This window comes from Motacilla alba, chromosome 3, assembly GCF_015832195.1.
Source record: "Motacilla alba alba isolate MOTALB_02 chromosome 3, Motacilla_alba_V1.0_pri, whole genome shotgun sequence".
NCBI lineage: Eukaryota > Metazoa > Chordata > Aves > Passeriformes > Motacillidae > Motacilla > Motacilla alba.
In genome coordinates, this window is record NC_052018.1 from 19,122,344 (window position 1) to 19,136,890 (window position 14,547).

General features: G+C 37.9%; 1 protein-coding gene across 20 annotated transcripts in view; it reads left to right on the forward strand.

Annotated features, from left to right (window-relative positions):
- MYT1L (myelin transcription factor 1 like) overlaps window positions 1-14,547 on the forward strand; it is a 307,215-nt gene that overhangs the window by 231,715 nt on the left and 60,953 nt on the right. For 18 of the 20 annotated variants that reach the window (XM_038132858.1, XM_038132859.1, XM_038132860.1 and 15 more), the window contains 4 exons: window positions 1,154-1,244; window positions 3,475-3,582; window positions 6,763-6,974; window positions 12,843-13,090. In XM_038132858.1, coding sequence (XP_037988786.1) covers window positions 1,154-1,244; window positions 3,475-3,582; window positions 6,763-6,974; window positions 12,843-13,090 — 659 coding nt within the window. The remainder of the gene's footprint in view (window positions 1-1,153; window positions 1,245-3,474; window positions 3,583-6,762; window positions 6,975-12,842; window positions 13,091-14,547) is intronic. The other 2 variants (XM_038132872.1, XM_038132873.1) reach the window with 1 other exon arrangement.

The window sequence follows — 14,547 nt, forward strand, 5'->3', positions numbered from 1 at the left end:
GATGATGATGATGGTTATCTTTTAATGAGTATACATTGTTTAATTCTCAAGTCTCTGAACAGCTTTTATTCAGTTCTTAACTCAGTCAATGTATCTACTGATTTTATTAGATTTTTTTTTTTGAGTGAGAACTAAATACAGGCTTCCAGACCACTTCTTGTGTGAGAAAATGAGAACTTTACAATGGCTGGATAGCCTTTTTCCCATTGAGTGATGTACTGCTATCCAGCTCCGAGACATGGATTCAGATATGCCTCATGTCATAAAAAACTCTTCAGTGTTCCCAAAAACTTCTTGATAATTTGGCCCTTCATAGCATGAGCTTTATGATTTAGAGGGGTACTGCTCTGAGCGGCCTTGGAGTAAGTTTTCCATCCAGCTTGCAGTGGATGCGGATGTAAATCAGTTTACTTGCTTAAGCTTGAACCACTTATTTCTTTTTTACATTTTTTTCTGCCATCGCTCAATTTTTAAGTACTTAATTTTGGTTCGTAGCATTTTGAAAAAAAAAATCACATTTGTAGAGAACACAAGTGAAAAATAGAGGATCCATTCTGCTCACTATGTAGATATGAATGATATATCTATGTAGAAGCAAGCAGAACTGGCCCTTAGTTCAATCGGGCTGCCTTACAGTTAGGGTTAAATTCTGTTCAGGGTGAGGTGTGTTTCAAATAATTCAATGTTCTACCAGTATAACTTGAGAGCAGATTTTCAGCTCATGAGTTTGATACTGTGTTTATAAAGCTATGCATTAAGAATACATACATTTCCTGAAAGAGATTTTCCAGTCTGTAATTTTGTTTTTGTATGGTTGCTAGCTCACCCTTTACCGTTGAGCTGATCTTTGCTCAGTGGTTTTGTGTGAAGAAGATGTTGGGCGTCTTCTGCTTCACTGTTGCACCAGAGATGCATTTGTTTATAGGTTCTGTAACCTCCATAACTTTCACTGTTGCCCTGTGTTAATGAGCATAGGGTCACAATACTTAGTTTCCTCATCAGGCTTTATTGGCTATGTGTGTCACGTGTATTTTGAGGAATGCTGGTTGTTAATGAATCCTGCTTTGTTTTAAAATGGTTTCATATATACTGGGATTTGATTTTTTTTTCTTGTTTTCATACTCTGCTGTTTTCTCTTACTCTCCTTGTCAAGTTCTTGCCATGCATGAAAATGTTCTTAAGTGTCCTACACCAGGCTGCACAGGCCGGGGCCACGTAAATAGCAACAGGAATTCCCACCGAAGGTAAGGATGCCGTCGCTGGACACCAATCTAGAGGGAACAGTGCCTCCGAACTGCAGCCCTTCTAGCAGTCCATTGGTGGGGGGGAGTGAGTGTGTGTTGTTGTTCTGTTCTGAGGATTGACAGATGGTGCTTCGTGTGCTTTATCCATTTTAAGGAGTAACATTTATTCATGTATTTTCTGAGGAGAACGAGTGTGCATTTGCTGTAGTATGGATGAATTGATCCACAGAAGACATTTTAAGCACCCTTAGCTTTTTGAGTGGACTTTTTTTTCTTTTTGTTTTGATATTTGCTGAACACCAGTTGTACAAACCAAGTGGTATGACTCCTCATGGGTGTGGTGCAGGGAGAAAGATTTTTTCAACATCAGGACTAGGATAGCGTTCTTGTTCTCACACTTCACTCTCCTCAGAGTTTTTTTTCCTAGTGCATGAAAAAAACCTACTATAAGCCTAAATTATTGGGGTTTTTTAATACATGAGAAACATCATTTTAAATACACAGCTGTTAGCTTTCTTACTGACCACAGTCTTAAACCCTAAGTACTTATTCAGCTAAAACTGAATGAGAATCTTGGCTGTTTAAGAAACATTAAGAACACGTCTCATTACACTTGAGAATGAGAAGGCAGAAATAATAGAAGTATTCTAGGAAAAAAAAAAAAAATATCAAGGAGAAAAGCAACTTTTCCATAGATAGATTCTTAGGGAAGGGATGCTATTGCAAACTTAATTCTGTCAAACAAATTTTGAAAACATTAGTGTCCTGCATGTCCTAATTTTCCCTCAGAACAATAATAAAGTCTTGCCTATTCCTTTACAATTTTAAAAATCCAGAAAATTTAAGGGGATAAGAGGGTAAAAGGAATTGTGCAGTGTTCCTGTTATTGAATTCCTTTTACTGTTAATTGTAGCATGAAGGCTTAAGGGAGTACAGGTACTGGGCATTCAGCCTTACCAAGCCCCTCATATCAGCTGCATTTCCCCCAGAAGACTCTTGTGGGTACCAGCCTGCCTGCAACAAGCTCTGGTACCCCTTCTCTGCAGTGACGCTGCCAGTACATGCAGCAGAAACCTCTGAGAAGGCTTTATGGGAATTACTGCTGCTTGAAGCAGCATTCACTCCTGGCTGAATATCCACTAGAATATTTGAGATGTCTGAGGAAGAGCATGTCAGTGGAGTGCAGCTGCCCCCTGGCATGGCTCCAGAGCTGCACAGAGCTCCCTCACCCTCTGCAGAACTAGGGCAGTGAAGGCAGGCAGGGGGGAGCACTCTGCAGTCTGTGCTCACCTCTTTCTGCAGTTTTTGGGGCATTTTTCTCTACGTAATTTTTTTTCTTTTTTTTCCACTTATTTCCTGTAAAGAAGGGAACATCTGGGAATGCACTGATTTGCCTTTCATTTTAATTTCTATTCCTGTGGAGAGCGCAGAGAGCTGCAGTCACATAAGCATGCAATAGACTATGACAAGGAAAGGAACCCCTCCATTGTCAGGTCACAGGGTTTTACAGCTTCACTAAGAGCACCATCTGCTGGCATCAATATATTTATTTTTCTCATTTCTAAATCTTCCATAAGAATCAGGCTTATTATTGCCACTTCAATAATAGTTTAGCATTAGCAAATTTAATTGAATTTCCAGTGCAGAAATTCTTTTCATTTTACATCATCTACTATTAGAAAGCATACTTTAGTGGCTGAAATTCATGAACAAACACTAACAGTTCACATGTAGATTTAGAAAACCAAAGTAAAATTTTGCACTCATTTATATGCCTAGCAAAAAGATTGGCGCTAATGGAGCTGAATGAGGTGTGAAGCAGCACGAGATTTGGCCTATATGGTGGTGTCATTTAATTGTCTTCAGGAGCCATTTCATTGGCAACATTTGTAGATGCATAAAGGTCACAAGTCTGCTAGCAGAGCTGCACAGTAGATTCCAGTTTATATTCTCCTCTCCTACTGGTATGTTCCCTGGCTGACATCCATGAATAATCTATCCATGTACTGTGAGAGAAGAAGAGCAGATGTAAGATTTACCATGCAACTTTGACAGCAGAAGAAAAGAAGTCTATTCTAAAGAAAATAGACATGATCAAAACATTTTTGGAAACCCTTTTCCTTCATATTCTTCCTGATGCTGGCTAAGGAGGAGAAGGAGTAATTGGATCAGTGCTATAATGTGAAACTATGCAGGACAAGACAATTAAATTTCCTTTCTGTAATTGCAGCCTCTCTGGATGTCCTATTGCTGCAGCAGAGAAACTGGCTAAAGCTCAAGAGAAGCATCAGAACTGTGATGTGTCAAAATCAAACCAGGCATCAGATCGGGTTTTAAGGTATTAGAAATCACTATAATACTTATTCTTATGCAGAATTCATCACACATTCACCTAATCTGAGAATTTATATTTATATACATTGTATATACATAAATATCTCCTTTAAAGAAGAGTTAGAATTAGGGCTTCTGGATCCAATTCTCACAGTGTATTTTTCCCACTCAGTTTTCATGGGGGAGGGTTGGTAATTATTTTGGCAAATACATGTAAAGCTGAAAAGCTCATTTTTGTCTTAGGCATTGTTTGGTGTAAAGATGACTGCTGGAGTGCAAAGTCTAAGAACAGTGTGAAAAAAGTTGGTATCTTTTGGGAATAAACTAATATTTACCGGTAAGTCTTGGTTTTTTCAGCAGGCTTTTACTAGTAAATATCAGTTTAAATTAAACCAGAAGCCCTATCTGCATTACCAAACTGGTAAACTTTTGGCAGGGCTCTTGGAAAAGTACCAGGTATAGCTTAGATTCCAAAATAACATCAGGCTTAGTTCTTTGTCTCTGTTCCCCCCATTCTCTGCCAGGAAGGACAGAGAGAAGAAAAAGAGAAGAATTGTCTAAATTTTCATATGGAAGGGACCTTTAACCAAGTTTATATGATTATACTCCTTTTCTTCATCCGTATAGGATTCTGCATTTATCTGAAGTTACATCCAGCTTTGTGCTGTTGTCTCCTCTTTTGAGATATGTGGGTGGAAAAAATATTATTTCTAAGGAGCTGAAGTGTGAAGGATGCATGTAAAGCAATCAAACTTCTGCATGATTGTAACAGCCTTATGCTGATGATGCCCCAAAAGCTGCAGAATTTCTCCATGGATACTGCAATATCTGTGGGCTGGGATAGGTACATCCCTCCCAGCTGCCTCAAAGAGCGTGGAGGAAGTGCTGCAACTTCATTTCCCAGAATTTCCTACTTATCCCCCATAGTTTTCAGTCTTTAGCTGTCTTCTAGATTGAAGAACTGATTGGGCTACTTAAAGTTTTCTACTGTATTATCAACATCATTCTTTGAATATTCTCTTAAAAGTTCATCTAATCTTGATGGTCTTTTCAAAAACCAGCATTTCCATGGAGCTGGGAACTTAGAATTATGGTTCACATCTACAGAAGATTTTTCATCATTTCTGTTGACTGTGCTCTCCTTCTGCAGATTTGTTTTTGATGGGCTTTATCTTAACTGCCCCTAATTCAGTTTGCACAGCTTGGCATACAACATCCCACAGAGGTTTCTTAGAGAAGAGTTCTTCAAATCCCATTAGTAAAAAAACTCCACTCTTTGAGGGAATAAAACAGTTTCTCACTTGATGGAAAAAGACAGATCAAAAATGCAGTGGCTTTTACCACTGCTCATTACAGAGAAGCCACTGAAGTCAGTTGCCATAGAAGGCAACTGCACAAAAGCAGCATCCAGTTTGCTGGCAAACTCCCTAGGATTGTACTGCAATCTTAACTTTGCTTGTGAGCTGCCGTGTGTTTCAGGTTTTATAGGCAACTCAGATAATTCTTTCATCTTGTCTCTTGCTTCCCTTTTACCTTTAAGTCATTGAAGTATTTAAGATGAACTTGGCAGCTATTTATATTTGCGTGCAGGCAGTTGATGGGCAGACAGAGATGTTTTAAGAGTAAATCTTGAATATTTGTCTTCATCCCAGCTTCCATCCCACCTGCATTTGAAAGTTCTTACTTAAAAAGAAATCAAATTCATAGGACTTCTATTCCACTGAAATTTTGGATTTGCACTGAAATTTTGGATTTGCACGTCTGAATTGCAGGTTTTTGGTTAAATATAGATTATCTTGAAACAAGATCAAACTTCTATTCATATCAGCTCATTGTATAAATAAGCCCACTGTATTTTGTGAGGAAGAAGTGTCTAAAGGAATAAGCATACATAAATCAAAGGGAATAGTGTGACTAATATGATTTTTGGGTGATCTTTACATAAAAATCCTGAATAAATTTTATGATAATAAATTCATCCAGAAAAAAAAACATGATATAATATTTAAAACCTGTTTCTTACTCTTGAGCACATTTCACTTTGTTAGTCAACATAATGATACTTCTGATCTCAACTGAATTTCTGTTCCTATGATTGTTCCTTCCATTTCCTCTGGTTATAAATGCAGTAAAAAAAGAAAAAAAAAGAAGAAAAATAAAAAAAAGATATATGCTTCTTGATTGCAGCAGAAGCACCTCAGGTGTGCTGTTCATCATCCTCACCTCCTGCTACACGCAGCAGGTAGACATGCAGTGTTGTGTAGCAGTTGCTTCCTATGACCCAGTCATGTAACACTTTCTTGTATAGGTAGGGTTTACAGGATCTGGCCTTCGTTTGCCTGCTTTGAGCTGATGACTTCTGTGTCCACGTGCAGAAGATGGTGTGACAGTGGAGTTCACTGCAGCATTCTTTCACTGAGATTTCACAAGTTTCTCAAATGAATGGATAACATCAATCAGGGCTTCTTCTGACTGTCCTCCCTCATCCCAAATGAAAGAGATATTTAACTGAAACAGTCTTATTTTGTATTCATGCACAGGACCTTCTTTGAGGTGTGCATCTGTGTGTCAGGAATTGCAGCTCCTGCCAGAACCTTGCATTTAAGGATTAGCAGAACCTGCAAGGCAGCAGCTCGGAGTCCACAGGGCTCATCTTCTCAAGATGAACATGGATTTATATATTGAAGGATGAAACAGGAATAGTTGCTTTTGAAAGCAAAGAGGAAAACAGCATAAAACTCTGTTGGAAGAAATATGGAGGAAACGCCATAAATTAGGTGGAGCTTCCCAATCTACTTTTTCTTTTTGATATTTAAAGAATTTGTCCAAACTTCTTCTGTCAGTCTGCTTGCCCCTCTTTAATTCGCATCCCAAAAGAAAAAAACATTTTCTTTGTGGTGCAATTAGGAAAGGGAAACCCTGAAGTATTTTAAAACAGAACTTTAAAATACTTTTAGCTGCAGGATACATTTAGTGGCATTAGAATTAATTTTGTCTAGGCTTTGTTCAAGGAAATAAATATTGTTTGTCTGCTGAAAATAACCAAACTAAGGAAATGCAATAATATATTGCTGTCTCTTGAGTACAAGAAATAACTAAGATTTTCTAATCTGAACTATAAATTATGCACAAACATAGTAAACTGAACTGCATCTAACAAACTGTACATATCTTTAATTTCTAGGCCCATGTGCTTTGTTAAGCAATTGGAGATCCCTCAGTATGGCTACAGAAACAATGTCCCCACCACCACACCCCGCTCCAACTTGGCCAAGGAACTAGAGAAATACTCTAAGACTTCGTTTGAATATAACAGTTTTGACAACCATGCCTATGGCAAGAGAGCCATAGCTCCCAAGGTGCAATCCAGGGATATATCCCCCAAAGGATATGATGGTAGGAGGTGCACACTCTTATACATGAGAGACAAGTTTGCAGTTAATCATGTTGTTGTATATGTAAACATCATACAAATAAGACATGTTTTCATGTTCATACAGTATTATGAGGAATGCTATCATATGTAAGTTTTTTTAAAGGCCTTTTAAAATAAATGTTTTTTATACGGTGCTTGCTTCAGGATTGTTGCACTGGCAAAAGACATCTCCAGCTATTAAGCTCCTGGGATGTATTGAGATGGCAATAAAAGCTAAGTAATAGAGATAATCCTTATGTCACTGTCTGGGAGACCTGGCCTCAAGGGTCACATTAGGATTCTCACCTCCAAGCAGCAGTTCAGGTAACCCAGAGAGATAACGTACTTGCTTTGTGGGGACATGGAAGTAGAAAACCTGGGCCTCATTGCACTTCAGAAATCACTGCTACATACTTAAAGAGGCATTTTTTGTTTATTTTGCCCTCCCAAATACACTGGTTGAATTTTCTGGAAAACCTAACATATTTAAAATGTTCAGAAGAAACCTGATACTAGCTTCAGTTCAGAAGAAGGCAATGGATAGAATCAGTCAGGCAAGAGGCTTTTTATTAGGGGAGAAAAATGAACTGCAGGATAAAGGATTGTAGCTTTTGAAGACATCAGGAATTTTTCAGAACAATACATTTATATACGCATATATATTCTATGTGTGTATATATATATATATATATATATATATATAAAACTAAACCATACCTTTTTTTTTTTTTTTTGATTGCTAGCAGTTTATTTTTTGGTTAAAATATTTGATACTACTCAGTGACTACTATAAGAAATTTCAGGCAGGTGTCAGATTTTTTGTTTAAGAAAACAGAAGGAAACATACTATACAGAACAATTTATGCTATTGCCTGAACACAGACTGACATTTAAAAGTAGTTAGGTGAACGAATAAAAAAATTACTGTGTCTCTTGCCTTCATATGTCTGATATTTTGGATGTTTTTCTTTCTCATAGAATTAGCAGACATATTCTTACACTATTGCAGAAAGGAAGAGGGTTGTGAAAGGAAACCTATTTTTAGTAAAAGACCTTTCTTTCCTCATGCCTTCATCTTATTTGTCTTTATCAGAATAAGGGCTTGAACAGCATTAAAAGTAAAGTGCTAATTGTAACTGTGGTTAGGAAGATAATGAGTTTACATTAGTATAAGGTAAATTAGGTTTTAAATATTGTATACGTATTCTACCTACTCTTGCAGAAAGGAAAGCATCACAGTACTGCTGGGGTTCCTGTGAAAAAGCCTATTTTCAGATCAAATTACTGATGCATAAGCAACTGATACATATTTTTCTCATTTAAGGCCCCTTTTTCAATAAATAATGACAAACTTCACTTTTTCTCCCAAACTGCCAGAATTTGAAAATACATGTAATATTAAGCACAAGTTTACAGTGGCCTTAAATAATAAAAGGCTATGTTGATACAGGTCACTGTCTTCATGCACACTCATCTTCCTTTGACATAAATGGGAATTTGTCTTGGCTATAGGACTGGGATTAGGTGGCTTCAATGCTCAGTAATGTGAGCCAGAGGGGACTGAGGGACACTGCATACCTGTGATTCATGCTGCTGTGGCAAGCGTAGGGGGCTCGTGCATGCTGGGAGAGGCGGAAGCCCGTTAACGCTGGAGTGGGTTGGCTGCCAACAAAGGCTGCTGTACGGCTTGTTCCACACTCCTGGCTGTGCTGGACACAGCGCACACTGCACCTGGTTCCAAGGGATGTGTGTGCTCTTTGGCCAGATGGACCTGCCAAAATGCTCCCAGAGGTGGGGCCTGATTTGAGTTTGTCTTTTCCCTGTTGGTGATTTTCATGAAACCTCTAGGATTCACATCTCTGAAATTTCAGATGTACTCCAACATATTTGGCTTAAATTGGCTCAGGAAAATCAGTTGAATTCTTAGAATGATGAAGTGAAATCCTGGGCACACTGAAATTGTTAAAACATTTTGGCACTGACTTTCAATGGAACAAGGATTTTGGTGACAATTATTGTAAATAACTGAATATGAAAGAGATTTCAGGAAGAGACTCTTCACTTAAAAGAGCCCGTTCAAAAATGCCACAGTATTTTTAGATGGTTTTATATGTGTATATAAAAAAAATTAATGATTTCTACTAAAGACTTTATGGAGGTCCAGAGAGCACACCTATTATATATGTCAGTAAAGCATGTTTATATAAAAGCAGATTCGGTTCTGAAAAGTCATCCTGAAAAACCCAAAAATACATCTAAGGTTTTGGGGGGAATGGGCAGGTAAACAGTGCTCTAGTTCTGACTATATGAGAGAAGTAGTCTTAAGGATATGAAAAATCAATAGCTTCACATCTCAATTCTTTTTTAATTGTCAGCTACTATGGTATTTTCATCATCAGATAAAGGGATTATATCTTCAGTAAGTGTAGAGTTGGGAGTAACATGAACATAAACAGCACCTTTGAATTGTTTCCTTGATATTTTTTACTGTATGGTTTACTAAAAAACAAACAGAAAATGTATACTTTGGATTGTTGGGTAGGGTGATCTAGTAATTCTTGAGAAATTTTTTATTTTTGGGCTTGTTTTTCCTTTAAAACCAGTTGCACAGTGTATTCGATACTGGGCTTATGTTACACAGCAGTAAAAATAAGAAAAGCTGGACACAGCAGGCAGTGGTGATGGCAACTTTCAGTTGCTTAGGTGATGGCAGAAATTGTCATCCCACCAATAGGTCTGGGTCATACTATCAAAACACTGAAAAAATGTTATGAGTGAGATGCTTCTGACCAAATTCAGAGTTTTGTAATGTTAGCACCGACAGCTGAGTTTGGCATCCCTTTCAGATTCAAGAAGGGTAGATGCTTCTCTGATTTAGTTCATCTTTTCCTTAAGTGCTTGTTTAAAACTGGTCAGGTGAATCATGGCCTGAAAGTTCCTATTTTCTTCCACTGCCTGTATAGGAAGCCTATAATGACTAGGTCAGGTACCTGAAATTAGGTGAGATGAATCTTCTATTGTACAAGTCAGAAAAAGTGTAGAAACTGTAATTAATTTACTAAAATATTCAGTATTTAGACCATATTGGGGATGAAGGTGCCTGGGCAGAACTGAATTGCAGTTCAAATACCTTCCTTTTGTCTTTTTCATGTTTGGGATCTCTCTCACTCCCCCATTGTTAAATAGTAAGAGAAACCTTTAGACTTTGAGAGGTTCTTTGTAATCAGCCCCCAGGCATAATCAGATGGAAGCCCAGTTTGGGTATGCAGCAAGTTAGACCTGTGTCTGTTTTTAAATGGGAAGATGTTCTTCATGTTTGGTTTCACTCTGGATTGCAGAGCATAGATGGACTGCAGAGCTTCGTAAACCTGGTGCTACGGGGGGGCATTGTATCGAGCAGAATTGTCTGGTATTGAAGCAATGCAGCTTTCCCTTCATTAGTGAACAGATTGATTTTATTCCTTATAAATCGATGATCTTTGTTTCTCTGAAAAGCTAATGTGAAATGAACAGTCTGGGTTATGTGACTCATCTTCAAATGTACAGCTGCAGTAAAGTTAAGATAACCATGGCCATTTCTCTCCAAGTAAGTTTTGCCTAAATTATTGGTAACCTGAAAGCTAATAATTGTGTAGCATGCTTATAGCACTTTACATCTTCAAAGTGTTTTGCCAGTGAATCACAACACCACTAAATTTTAGAAGCAACTTTCTGTTTATAGAGAAAATGAATTCAAGGGATAATGTAGTTTGACCAAGGCCACAGAGGAGTCCATATCAGAGCCTGCATGAGTTTCTGATGGTTAGTCCTATGTATAAAAGCTGCATCTTTCCCTCCCTCTCTTTAACACACATTCTCATATATATATATATATAATTTCACATGTAATATGCCTCTTATGTCTGTCTAAATGTGACCTGCTATAACAAAACTAACATTTTTTTGAAAATGACAAAAGTCTTATTTGTTCCTATGATTTTTGAAAGATAGTTCTAATTTGGCAAGTTCAGTGGTACAGAGTGCTTGCTGTATTAGCATAACACAGTAAAAACTAAATTATTCAATTATTTGCTTCCTTAACTATAGGAAAATTCTTGTGTGTCTTCAATACTGTAACAAAGTAACAATAGGTAAATGCTGAATTTTAACAACCACCACTGACTACTATATAAATAATGAAACTCTTGAGGAACAGTTCACAAATTATTAGTGGATAGCCTGCTAGTGTAGTGCTACTATGTGTTCAAAACAAAAAAAATGTGATGAATGTTTAGCATTCACTTCACTTAAAAAAAATCACACCCTGTGCATTATGTGGCTTTCCTGAGAAAACTCCATCTGTTATGATTTAAGTAAAACACTATTTTCTTTGCAGTAAAAATAATGCCATGATTTTTTCAGTTCTTTAGAGAAAGGAAGATGACATAAGCTCTAGCAGAGACATTTTGCTTTCAGATTCTTCTTTTGAACCCTGTCTGCCTACCAGAACAGCCCATGGTTCACAAATGGGCTGTGCTCATGGGAGCAGATTATTATATGTATGTCTGTTCAGACAAATACAAGTGAAGAACCTAGCATTTAAATAGAGCCCATCACGGAAGAGCTCTGTCTAGGGCCTGACCTTTTTTGTATAGCTCTCTAATCAGCATGCTAGTTGGTTATTGTTACACTGTGCTATAAGGTATGATCTCTGCAGTATACATTTCCATCTTAAGGGGAAGTAGTTGCTGTAATATGCATGGATGTATCCTCTGACCTTGACTTTTATTTTTTTTTCTGAAAATACATAAACTTCTACATTTTGGAGACAAGCTCACACTTTCTTGCATTTTTATAAACACTCTTAAAACAGCTCATCTGGGAAGAGGGTTGGGGAAATAAGTGGGCTAATAGGGCTGCTTGCCCTTACTGCTGTAATACCTTTGGCTGCAAGGAGCATTACTTAAAAGCAGCAGCAGTGCTGCCTTATGTTTAGATAGGCTGGACACGAGCACTGTCAGTGCTTTGGCTCTTCTGTGACCACCTGTGGCTTGTGTCAGTCAGAGCACAGCTGGGCATCATTGCCTGCAGTGGGAGCAGGGAGGGGTGGCTCTGCTTCTTACCAGTTTTATGAAGAGTTGTAGGTGCTCAGGTTGTTTGAAGGGGAAGGGGAGGATTTTTCACTTGTACCTGTTGTTGCCATTTAAACAGCTATTGCTTCTGCTTTTGTCCAAGTCATGGTAAAACTAACACATGACAACCACCTTTTTTCTCCTATTGCGCTCCTGTCTTTGGGATGGCCAGTGCCATATTTGCCTGTGGTGTAGGAGGAAATAAAGCTTTTAGGAAGCATGAGGTGTTTCAGGAAATATGGGTGGTGCTGTGGCCCAGAGGCCAAGCTCATCAGCCTTGAAGTGGATTTGATCTCAAATAACTCTGGGGAGTTCTAGGCCTTAAACTAACAGTTCCTCATGTAAATAAGAAAAGGTCCCATAGTGTTACATTGCCTGTCATTAATAAAAATGAATGAGCTGAGCAGATTGTACCTTCTGTCTGACTATATATGTGGGGTTAAAGCAGTGTTTCTGTGTTTTTATTGTTTTATAAATCCAGCCTGTTTGTCAGAACAATTCATGATCATGTCATGCAGATTTTTACAGGAGGTTGTTTCATACGGTCTCACACATGTAGCATATAAAATTCACAGACAGAAATCAAGAAATACAGCCATCATTCTTATTGCGAGCTTTTTTTTTTGGCATTGGTTACTGTTCCTCATTATAAATTTCACCTCCAGCAGTTTGTTTTCCTCTTCACTTATGCAGAATGCTCCTTCTTTTCAGTCATCCTTGTCATATTTCTTCCCACAGCTAAACGCTACTGTAAGAATTCAAGTCCAACCAGCAGCACAACAAGCAGTTATGCCCCTAGCAGCAGCAGCAATATGAGTTGTGGTGGAGGCAGCAGTGCCAGCAGTACCTGCAGCAAGAGCAGCTTTGACTATACTCATGACATGGAGGCAGCACACATGGCTGCTACTGCTATTCTGAATCTCTCCACCCGCTGCAGGGAGATGCCTCAGAACCTCTCCACTAAGCCTCAGGATCTCTGTGCAAGGGTAAAAATTAGTAAATCTGTTCATATATGAAGATTTCTCTTAACTGTACTTCCTCTGTGGCCCTGATTGAGGGAAAAGCTTTAGTACATCTTGCCATTTTTTTCCCCTCAAAATTAACATAATCTGGTGGCTCTGCTATAGCAGGGAGGAAAAATACCAAAAGAAAGATACAAATTGCTCACAAGTATCACAGGAAATCATGATGGTTTTATGAACTAATGATAACGATACCATGTACTCCCTTTTTAAATTTGTCTCTTAGTATAATTATCAAAGATGTTTGGATTGCTCAAGTGGTACTAATTTCACTACTGTTTAGGTATTGTTTTTTGGTTTTTTTTGCAAAATGCAGTCTGGTTCATACGTTTGGCAAAAGGATTAAGATTTAACTCTGCATTTTCATTTAAAAGTCACAAATGGGACTTAAGCTTGTAAGATTCAGTGCAGAGACATCTGTGGTGCTGTATGTTGTAATTTCTTGCCTGTCTGTGATACTAGAGTTCTTAAGTCAATGCATAATATATTTGAAATGAACAAATCCTCCAGTACAGGTGACTTAAAATGCACATAACACTCTTGCAGAGTGACTGCTGTTCTGTATGTTCTTACATCCTCAGTATATTATAAAATGGCCATCACAGATAAATAAAAGCTTTTGTCATTAAGCTTTCTGTATTAAGAAAAAACAGTGCACTATTAACATTCATTGAAGATTTTGGAGATTTCATTTTTAACTTTTAAATTTTGGCTCTGATAGCTGTTCAAAAACGAGTATTTATCCTGCACAAGCAAACAGTGCAGTGTTGCCTACAGGAGACCACTAGATGGCTGAGCAGACAGATGCAGTGCAGGGGAAACATTTTTATTCTGCTTGTAGAGAGATTTTGAGCTGGCAGACATGTTCTGTTCTTCTCCTATAGACAAAGGTTTGCTTTCCCTTACTGTGCAAACCACCTCATGTTATGATCATTCATAACAAACTAAACCTGTAGCAGTAAGTATTAGTAATATTCATGTTCTAAGCCAGAATGGACCTTGTTTTCAAATGCTGCTTTTTATATTAATTGATTTAATACTGTTCAAGAGGGAAGTCTCTTTCTCTCATGTAAATAAATGCAGATCTTCTCTATTCAGTATGATGGGAGAAGTTGGAATACAATGCTGAAAATCTTCTGCATCTAAGCCAGAAAAGGCCTCTTTCCTAATGTGTCACTATATTGCAACTGAAGGAATGAGTCTGAGGAGATAAACAAATGCTTTCTAAATTAAATTAGCCAGATAGCGGCAATTAGATATAAGCTCTTACAAAAGCCAGTAATTCAGAAAGAGAGATTTGCATTTGCAGTGCTTTCCTTCAGCTCTGTTGTTACTCAAGAGGAAAGAAAGTCACCAGACATACAAGGAGTCAGTCGGATTCACATTCATTTTGAAACCAAATTTCTCATTTTTGGAAAGAT